Below are 11,124 nucleotides of genomic sequence, written 5' to 3'. Positions count from 1 at the left end.
CGGCGTGGGGAGCTCGGGGAGATGCAGGACCACCCACTGGCGGGGAAGGAGCGAGCAGTCCTCCCGCGCCCCCACGGTGCGGAGCGCCTCCTGCCTCAGCGCTCCGACCAGAGCCCGTGCGGACCCCGGTCCTGGCCCCGCCGCGCCACCGCCGCCGCCGCCCGCCGGGCCGCCCCGCAGCCCCGCGTCCCCGCAGCTCCACGCAGCTCCGCCCCAGCCCGGGCGACAGCGGCCGCGCAGTAAGTTGGCAGGAGCGAGTGCCCTCGGTTCTCGCCTCCCCCGCACCTTTTGAACTTGTTGCTGCTGCTCGGCTCGACTGCGCCTGGGGTTTTGGAAGGTGAAAAGGAGAGAGGCACGGAGGGATGGGGGAAGGGGAAGAAGAGCTCGCTTGAGCTTTATTTATATGCTCCCTCGGCCCATCGGATCCGGCTGCTCGCGAGCTGCTGCCGCTCCTTTTCCTTTCCTTTTTTCCTTTTCCTTTTCCGGGTGCACGGCGAGGAGAAAGTCTCTATGCAACTCAGCCCCGGCGCGCACTTCACCAGGTATGTACCTCGGGCAAGGCGCCTTCTGCGCGGAGGCAGATGCTGCAGCCGCCACGGCGGCGGCGGCTGCCAGCTCCCGGGCTCTGTAACTGTCACACTGCACCTGAGCTGAACTTGAGAGTGAAGGGGCGATTGGGCGAACGCTTTTGGCAGGCACATACGGTGTTTGTAGACGTGGAGGAGGAGGATCTACATTAACGCCTCCCACCGAGCCCACCGCACATCACCTCCATCTCTGCACATACTGGAGGAGTAGAGCGCCAACCCGACTCCCAGAGACGTGGGGCAGCCGGCTGTGACCGCATCTGCGAAGCTACAACAGGTCATCTTTTGGAGACTCCTTTGGCGGGAAGGGCTACTCGGAAAGAGAAGGTTTGAAAGAACAAAAAGGTAAGGTGACAGAGTTCCCTTACTCCTCAGAATAGCACTGGGTAACTTCTCTTCCTTTTCTCTCTCCTGCTGTACATACTGACCCCTTATTATCCATACTGTCACGGGAGAAATCAAAGACACCTGTTTGAAGAAACTGCTGCCTTTAAAGTCACCTGTGTGTTTAGTTGCACCAGGAGGTGGCCTGGTCCAACTTCTGGTGGAGGTTTGGTTAGATTTTATTGAGGAAAATTGTTAAGACTTTTTTTGTTGTTGTTATTCCAAATACCTGACTGTGAAGGAAACTTGACCTCCTGAAAACTGACTTCAGTAGGAGCCCTACCTTTGAAAAAAGGGTAGTATCTATGAGCTACCTTTCCCGGCATTTTGTTTGCTATTTTGTTTGACTTGAGGAAGTGGTTAAGTTGCTGTTTGGTTGACAACTGTAGCAGTCTGATCACCCTTGTTGTCTCCACTTCAAGAAAATATGGCGGCTGGTGTAGCAGCATGGCTGCCCTTTGCAAGGGCAGCGGCCATTGGGTGGATGCCTGTGGCCTCAGGGCCTATGCCAGCTCCTCCAAGACAGGAGAGGAAAAGGACTCAGGATGCTCTGATTGTGCTGAATGTGAGTGGCACCCGTTTCCAGACATGGCAGGATACCCTGGAAAGGTACCCAGACACTCTGCTGGGTAGCTCTGAGAGGGACTTTTTCTACCACCCAGAGACCCAACAGTATTTCTTTGACCGTGACCCTGACATCTTCCGTCACATCCTGAATTTCTACCGCACTGGGAAGCTCCACTATCCCCGCCATGAGTGCATCTCTGCATATGATGAAGAATTGGCCTTCTTTGGCCTCATCCCAGAAATTATTGGCGACTGCTGTTATGAGGAGTACAAGGACCGCAGACGGGAGAACGCAGAGCGTCTGCAGGATGATGCTGATACTGACAACACGGGAGAGAGTGCCCTGCCAACCATGACTGCTCGGCAGAGGGTGTGGAGGGCCTTTGAGAACCCCCATACCAGCACCATGGCGTTGGTCTTCTATTATGTTACGGGGTTCTTCATTGCCGTTTCAGTCATTGCCAATGTGGTCGAAACAGTGCCATGTGGGTCTAGCCCAGGGCACATTAAAGAACTGCCTTGTGGAGAGCGGTACGCGGTGGCCTTCTTCTGCTTGGATACTGCGTGTGTCATGATCTTCACTGTTGAGTACTTGCTTCGCCTGGCTGCAGCACCTAGTCGTTACCGTTTTGTGCGTAGTGTCATGAGTATTATAGACGTGGTGGCCATCCTGCCTTATTACATTGGGCTGGTGATGACAGACAATGAGGATGTCAGCGGAGCCTTTGTCACACTCCGAGTGTTTCGAGTCTTCAGAATCTTTAAATTTTCCCGCCACTCTCAAGGCCTGCGCATCCTGGGGTACACACTGAAGAGCTGTGCCTCAGAATTGGGCTTCTTGCTCTTTTCGCTCACCATGGCTATCATCATTTTCGCAACAGTTATGTTCTACGCAGAGAAAGGGTCTTCAGCCAGTAAGTTCACCAGCATCCCAGCAGCCTTTTGGTACACCATCGTCACCATGACAACACTAGGGTAGGTGCCAGTGAGGGAAGTGGGATGGAGGTTGGATATGGGTGGGTTGCTTGTGAACCTTATTAAGGTTACATGATACTTCAGGGTAATTAACTTTTCTTTCTTTGATGAATTTAAGAACCCACTATCTAAATAATTTAGAAAAAGTCTTTTGATCTGTGAAATGGGTATGGCACAGAGATTAAAGTACTAGGGGATTGCTGGCAAATACTGAGTACTGATGCCAGAAAGTGATAAATACAGAAAGAAATTTTAGAATTCCTGAATTAGGAAATGTTAAAAAAATGATAAACACACATGCAAATGCAGTGACAAAGAAAAACAAAATGTTATGCCTTAAAAAATAAATTAATGTATGTGCTGTGTAGTGAGAAGTTTAGAAAGTGCTTCAGTGCATTTAGATTGAAAGTTTCCATTATATATTTAAAATATTATTTTCATGTTAATAAATACTTATGGCATGTATTCTACTTATAAGAATCTTAAATTCTTATTTTACAGTATTACAAACATCTATTGCAGATACTGTGATCAAATGATTTTATAATATGTAAGCACATAATCACACATGTGCATTTTATTATGGCTAATAGATTATATTTTAAAATATTAGAGCTGAAACTGATCAACTCTACAAAATGTAGTAGAAAAGTATTCAAAAGTCTTGGTTTACAGTTTTACAAGAAAGAGGCACATGGCCGTCATTCACACATTTTTTTAGAAGTTACAGATCTCATCAGCCAATGGATCCAGGCCCATTGCCCATTTAATCCACATGGAAGACAGATGAGTAGCTGGTGAGAATGGAAGTCACCACAGGCAGGTGCATTATAGAACTTGGGGCCCTAGTTTCCAATCTAGAATACTTTCCTGCATTCTTTTGTTTGGTTGTATGAAGTTTTAGAAACAAAAGGAATATAATCAGAATTTATGTGATTTTTAAAATGAAATTTTAGAACTAGAATTAAGTGTTTTTTTAAGTGGTGAGAAAAAGAACGGTGTCAAGTGATTAAGAATGTTAAACTGTAGAAAAGTAACAGTATTTTATGTATTAAAAACCTAGTAAAACAAAATGTTAGAGCCTTTTACTTTTATGAGTTCTCAGACAAGCTATGGAGATGGGAATGCTCTTTTATCAGCTTTATACGACTTTCTTTGCATAGGTAATCAGCTCAATGAGTAAATGACTATTAGAAAAAAGTTATTCCCAAGGCTGCTTTTTAGGTTTTGTGTTTCTGGCTAATTTAATTGACTTCTTTAAATGACATTGTGGTTAAAGTCAATTTAAAATTTATTAGACATGTTGTGTTGAACAGAATCTCATGTTGTCTTATGGCCAACTAATGGAATATTTTTATGTGATATAATTTCCTAATAATTTAATTAGGAAAATTTGGCAAAGGGAAATATAATATTTATGATTTTTACTTACTCTCATATATTTTTGAAAAACTACTGGTAGATTTTTGAAAGACGAATTAGTGAAATCCACAGCCTAGCGTTTATATGTCTCTTCTAATTTGTTGGAAACTTTGTGGCAGATTAAGAAAAGGATGAGGAAAAACAAAAAAAAGAAAAGGATGAGGAACTCCTTTGCACTGAAGGTGCTTGTGTTTTATCAAAGAAGCTTTGTTTTCTGTCTTGCCTTTGTGTTATTTGCACAATTTGTTAGTGCAAATTACTATCATGACTTTGAATCAGAAGAAACCAAGTTAGGCAGAAATAGAAGAAGAAATATTAAAGAGAAATATATTAAACCATTGGTGTATATAGCAGTGTTTTTTGTAAAGTCTCAATGAGTCATTTTCATGTTACATACTGTGCAGATAATTGAATATAGGTTTTATTAAAATGAATGTTGTTGAACTGCTAATTTCATCTAACTAAAAGTTCTATTCTAGACTTGAGAAGTTAGTATTAGCATTTGTTTCTGGAAATGACTTCCAATCTTTATTTTATTTTGAAATTTGTATTTGTTTTCAGGAAAACATGAGGAAATACTCTTTGTTAGTGGCAACTTTTATTGCATAAATAAAATGCTTATATCTATTTCTTTTTAAAATGATTTAAAAAATGGAATCATAATGCCTGAGCAAAATCTAAGCGGAAGTTTAGTTTGTAACTTCTGTAGGTGAGTGGATTAAAAGGATTAAATACACACACTTTCTCAGAACTTGGAAGCAAAGTGGGAGTTACTTTAAAGTTTCACTGAAGTTGAAAATTTTAAACAAATTAAGTTACTTAATGATTCTGATGGAAAACAGCTGTCATGCTTTTAAAATATAGAATTGTTGATGCAATCAAAATTGGACTATATGTGGAAGTGTACTAAAGTATAGTCTTAGGACAATATCTTTAATTTCTCATCAGAATATAATTACAGCACATTTAAATTTCCCAAAGAAATAGGTTTTTAAAGATCCTGTTTTTTTGGTGTCTTATCTTTGGTTGCATTGAGATTCTTCAGCATTAAGAATAGAAAATATCAACAAAATCCATGTTTCACTTTATTTCTCACACTGCAGTTTTAGAGGATGAAGTATAAACTTTCTGGAAAATGTGAAGTAGTTTCGGCTAGTATCAAGCTGTGTCTGATAGATAATCAAAAATTTTCCATTGTACTTTCTGAGCTCTTTTTATGTGACTAAAAAGTGGTTATCAGAAGTTCCAGCTTAAATAAGCATTATTTACATGACAAGAAATAACCAAGAGCTTTATCGTTCAGGACGGGCAGAATTGTCTGCTATGTCTTAGGTTATGTTAGACAACATCCCATTGATTTGTTTTCTTAGGAACTGTGTGGATCTATGTTAGAACTGCTGTGTGTTCAAATAGTCATTGTTTGCCTCCCGAAATAGCACATGTAGAGTGTGACTTGACCAGGCTTACTACATAAGCAAGTATTTAATCTATCAGTAAAATGAATGTGTTAAAGTACAGTTTTAAGGTTATCTCACTCTATTACTTGAAACATCAAAAGCACAACTAAAAATCAATGAAAGAGAGAATGTCAGAAATATTCTTTAGAAGTAGTGTTTAGAGTGAGTAGTTTGTAGGTTAATTCCTGCATTCTATTCTTTCTTGTAAGCACAGTTACTGACCTGCACAGGGTCCTGGCTACCCCTTTACCCCTTCCCCATCCCCCATTCCCCATTACATAATGTAAACTCTAATTACCACTTTAAACTATCTTGTAGAAAAAGAACAGGAATGCCTTTTTTTGTCATAAAGTTCTTTAAAATATGTCATCCAGTTGATACTTTTCATTCAGATGGTGATATTTAAATGTTGCTAAATTTAGAAAATTTACAAGTGATCGACAATAATAGTAACTGCCCACTTTGTAGACATCAGCGTAACAGAGTAAAGCATCAGTTACCATTGTACCTCACCCACGTGACTTGGGAGTTAGAAGTGATCCCAGGTGACACATTAAATAATTTAAGGAGTTATTATTATGTTAGGCAATATTTGTATTCTTAGTCCTGGTTCCTAGCTGTTTAGACAGTTTTTAAAAGAAGAGATCATACTGCTGATAGCATAAAACTTAAGAATTCAGAAATATCACATCTGTGGTCCACACCACTTTTTAAACTTTAAAACCAAGTTGTATACATCAAAATTTTCAGTATGGGAAAGAAAGCTGGTGTGTGGCATTTTTGGTAAAGATCACATTTAGAATGAAGTTTTGTGATTTTAACTACATACATCATATTCTAATTTGCCAGAAAATGGGGGAAACAGAAGTATTATTTATGTTATATATTCATCTGAAACAAATAAAGTAGAATTATAGGTTTGCTCCATGAAAACTTAGTGTAGGTGTCTACTTTATAAAGCCCTAAAAACTAGTTCTATCATAATATGATTTTAAAATGTTTAGTAAATTACAATTTTAAGAAACAAGAATGTGGGGTCCAGAAATGTAGTTCAGTGGTAGAAATTCATTCTTAGAATGTAAAAGGCCCTAGGTTCAATCCCCAGCACCAAACGTAAACAAAACCAAAACAAATTAAGCCATTTTCTTAGCAATTTTCAATGTATCATTTAAAAGAAGAAATTATTTTTTATAGATGGGCATAATTTGACATGACTTTATCTTATACATATGAAAATATTATAAATATATATTATTAAAAAGATGGCTGAAAATGCTTTTAAATAGCATCCTCTGGCTACCTGTTATTATTTGGATTATACAGCTCTGAGGAGCAATGGGAGTTTATCTTTTGAAAGCATTTATGCGTAGACTTCCAGTTTACCCATCCATTATTAAAAATAGATGGTATTACCTTCTGTACCAGTTTCTATACATAAATACTACTAATGTGTTAATCTGAAAGTCTTTAAAAGGTGAGAAGTACTAAAATTTATCTCTCCGAGTCACACTATGGAAAATACCCACTTTTGTTTTGGCATACTACAACGTATTTATATAACGTTCTTTTTTTTTTTATCTGACTTCTAGTTGTTTTTATTATTTTTTCATTAGCATACAGTGTTAGCACAAGGGGGCTTCATGGAATAATGCCATGGATGTGTACAGTGTTCTGTGAACAAGTTAACTCCCTCTATTATATGTTAAGTTCTATATAGAGAACATTAACTAATGGAATTTGAAATGGACTTTTAAAGAAATGTAGAGAAATGTGATATATGTCCATTTTTTAGTATTAAAGGTAACCAAACCTTAAGTGTGTTCATTCTGTTGTAACCATCATTTGAATTAGAAATAATATTTGACAAGGCATTTAAAATATGTGTATTTTTCTAGTACCTAAAACTTAACACGTAGCATTCATTTGAATGCATAACAGAAGAGTGTCAGAAAGAAATAATAGGTATTCTTTCAACATAGTACTGTAGAAAAGGAGAAATTTTCTGATTTTCAGTGGATCTGCTGTGTTGTTCCTTTCTTCTTTTCAGTTTCCCTTTATGTTAATATTTATTTTATTTTTTTAGCTAGATGGTTTAGTTCTGAACTTTCCTCCCAGTTATATTCATCTTTGCACATGAGTTACTGAAGTTCAGATTTCTTACTACTCAATTGCTCAATTCATTTAATGAGCTGTTAATTACTTAAAATTTATCTTTTTTACACATACAGGAATTTTGTAGCTGGCCCATAGTTACACATTTAAATAATAGCAGCATTTTTTGAAATTTCACATTTTTGCTCATTTTTTTCTGAAGGTCTTCAAATATTGTCTAGAATCTGGGGCAATAGGTTGCCTGTAATGGCACAGAAACAAGATAAGGAGTAAGTTCACTGCTTATTACATTAACATAGTGCATTTCTGTCTCCTGGGTCTAAATTCTGTGACTCACAATTCACATTCCTCAATGTCACTGTTGGCTCATCTTTGTGGGTTTTGCTACGAAGATGCCTTTGTGTGTTCATTCAGTGAAATTTTAGGCCATTTGGTGCAAAATATTTAGTGATACTTGGCCTAATGGAAAAGAAAGTAAATTAATTATTTTCCAAATCACCTAAAAAGTGTTGGCCTGTAAGTTTTTGAAAATGTACAATTTAACTTTTCTTTTATTGGAAGAACACAAATGGAGAAAAGAAGGTTAACTAGAAAGGAAGTATTATATTTCTCTTGGTGGTATAATAATAAATTCATTTCATGCTCCCTACTCTCCATATGTCTTATATTGTTTATACATATATGCATTGTTCCGCCAGTAGCTTCAACAGCTCAGTTTCACAGTATAGGATATAGTCTGATATTGAGAAGAAATCCCAGAGTGAAACACCATCTCTTCATTTCTGTGCACATCTGCATGACTCTTTGCTTTAATAGACTTCATTTCAGTGTTTTGCCCTTTAGCTCTTTCCTCTGAGAGCCAGCCTTTACATTGACCTTCTCCATGAAGCCTTCTCAACCTCCCAACCCACATCATCTGCATTTGGAATTACACTTGACTTTAGTAAATGCCATTTTATATGTAACTTATGGTTTTACTTCTTGTCTTCTCAACTAGATTGATATACTTTTGAGGTTTGAGTGTATACGTTTTGGGAAGTTGTTTCTGAGTTTAGTGCTCAAATGTAGAAAAAGATCTGTGTCAGCACGTTGCTGAGCCAGTAGTGAGATGATCCTGCAAACCATGGAGAGCCTCCTTAGCCATGGAGAGATAGTCTGCTAAGCTAAGGTAAATTTAGATGGAAAGAGATGAAAAAAGGAGACATTAGAGAGAAGCAAGAATGGTAGTGAGAGGGTATCATTGTTCTTTTGAAATGAACATCGGCCCTGAAATGTTTAAAACATTTTAATTGGTCATTCTAACATTAACTTCTTTATTGTGTACAAATTTTCATCTTTCATTAGATTTGTCATATTTATGTTAGCTTGTAATTTATGTCCAGTTATTTATGAAATTGCCTAAAATGGAGTACTTTATAATAATACATGATTACATTGTTCCTAACTGATGAAAACAAAAGTAGTTCAAATGAAAAACTGAATTTTACGTTTTGGCTGAAAACACAAAGCTGGTGCTCATTGGATCTGGATCTACACGGGAACTGACAGGATAATTTTTTAAGTTTGAATATAGACTTAAAGATTAACAGCTGCCAATTCTAATATTAGTGCTTGAGAATATCAAATTCATTTCAAATTCTGTTTAGAGGATGTTTATTCCTTTTCCTTACTTGGCAATAGGTACATGTATATCCTCTCCAGGTGTTTTGTTACTTTTGTGAATTTGAAAGAGAAAAATAGTTTACATGTCTTGAAATCTGTGAAGATTGCCACACAATACGTACTTTTCAGTACAAATCAAATCGAGAACACATATATGGCAGATGCCTGATGAAAACTTACAGAGGTAGTGCTTTGACAAGAATCGCCATGCTGGAGAATTAAATGTAGTCATGAATGGGTAATTGGAGACACTTGGGTTTAGAAGAACAATAATTGAATTAACATCACAAGAATGCATATGTATGCTTTTATATTATTTGTCTACAAAATGCATATATATATATATATATATATATATATATACACACACACACACACATACAATAAATGAATTCATTGTGCCATCTCACTTAGGTATGCTGTTTCCACTAAAACTTCCTACCTAGAAGTTCTTTTCAGAGGCTGGGTTGCTAATGCAGAGTTCAGATAGTTTGAAATCTATGAAAATGTCTTCAGGTCTTACCAAATGTTGTATTTTTGGTATGAAACATATGTTGTATTTTTCTCCTTTTTTTTTTGTTTTTGTGCTTTGGTACAGCTGGGGAGGGGGGTTGAACTCAGGGCCTTGTGCTTTCTGGCATTTGCTCTGCCACTTAAGTCACATCTCTAACCTCTAGCCTTTTTGTCTTAGTTGTTTTTCGGATAGGTTCTCCTCCTTTTTGCCTGGGGTAGCCTCACTCTGAGATCCTCCTACCTTCACCTCCCACCTAGCTGGGGTTACAGACATGTATGCCACATCTAGCTCTTGTTTGAAATAGGATATCACTAACTTTTTGCCCATGCTGTCCTCAAACCATATTCTCCTCTCTCCAGCTTCCACGTAGCTGGGATATTAGGCATGAGCAACTATGCCTAGCCTTATTATATTATCAGGTTAAATCAACCCAGTAATATACATTAGACATTTCATTGAGTCAGAAAAGTATGTGTCCTATGAACTCTCCCAAACACTTATTTCTTCATTTCAGTCAAATATTAAAATTATGGAATTTTACTTTGCAAGGTTCTATAGAAATAGTTTTGTAGATACTAAGAAGATACTGGAAGATACTAAGGCAAAATGTAGTTATAGAACTTACATGAAATTGCAGAACCAGTTAGGGGAGGAACCTGAGCTACATTTCTGTGGGATCATTTGAAGTCTAATGCTCTTTAGAATATAATAAACTACCCCCTACATTTCCCTCTCTACTTTATACCCGTTCTCATTATTAAACAAAATGTACAATACCACCAAACAGTTCTAAAAATTTCTCCATATTGTAATTAAAATTCTGGTAATGGCTCCACATTTTATATATAAATTTTAATCTAATGAGGGACATAGATAAGCAAATTCGTGTATTTCAAGTGCTTTGATCTGAGAAAGGAAGTTCAAAAATCATAATAGCAGATAGGTTCATAATTTGCTCCAAAACTCACATCATACTTTCCTTGTTAAATGAAAATTCATGTTAAAGTAAAAAATGAAAGGAGACTAGAAGATATTTTGAAATTGAACATTGTACTTTTGAGTGTATTTTGAGATGGTATTTGCAAGCTTATTTAAATACTATGTTTCTTCTTTGAAAAACATACAAAATGCCTTTTTAATTCCAGAGATTTCAAAGAGGAAAACAACTTTAATTTTCTTGAATTTTTGAAATCAGTATGCTGGAAAATTAGGTAGCAATTTCCTACTTTTTTAGGAAAAATATTCAAGATGGAGCTAAATTAAAAATGTATGAGAGGACCTTATATTTTAATAGAATATATTTTAAAGGCTGAGCCTTTTGATATTTAGAGTTTAAAGAACAAAGTCAAGAAACATTACTGTTGGTTTTACTCCAGGTGCACAGAATTTTAACTCATTCCTTTTCATGACTTATACATTTATTCATGACCCTCTTCCCCATTTA

At 37.2% G+C, this 11,124-nt stretch overlaps 1 protein-coding gene across 1 annotated transcript in view; it reads left to right on the top strand.

Annotated features, from left to right (window-relative positions):
- The first annotated feature begins 380 nt into the window (after positions 1–380).
- Positions 381–11,124, top strand: part of Kcnd2 (potassium voltage-gated channel subfamily D member 2) — a 454,936-nt gene continuing 444,192 nt past the window's right edge. Inside the window, exon 1 of the mRNA XM_020162415.2 lies at positions 381–2,513. Within this exon, the coding sequence (XP_020018004.1) occupies positions 1,399–2,513 (1,115 nt within the window). The 5' untranslated portion in view covers positions 381–1,398. The remainder of the gene's footprint in view (positions 2,514–11,124) is intronic.

This window comes from Castor canadensis, chromosome 2 (genome assembly GCF_047511655.1).
Source record: "Castor canadensis chromosome 2, mCasCan1.hap1v2, whole genome shotgun sequence".
Taxonomy (NCBI): domain Eukaryota; kingdom Metazoa; phylum Chordata; class Mammalia; order Rodentia; family Castoridae; genus Castor; species Castor canadensis.
This window is presented reverse-complemented; position numbering and strand designations above follow the sequence as displayed.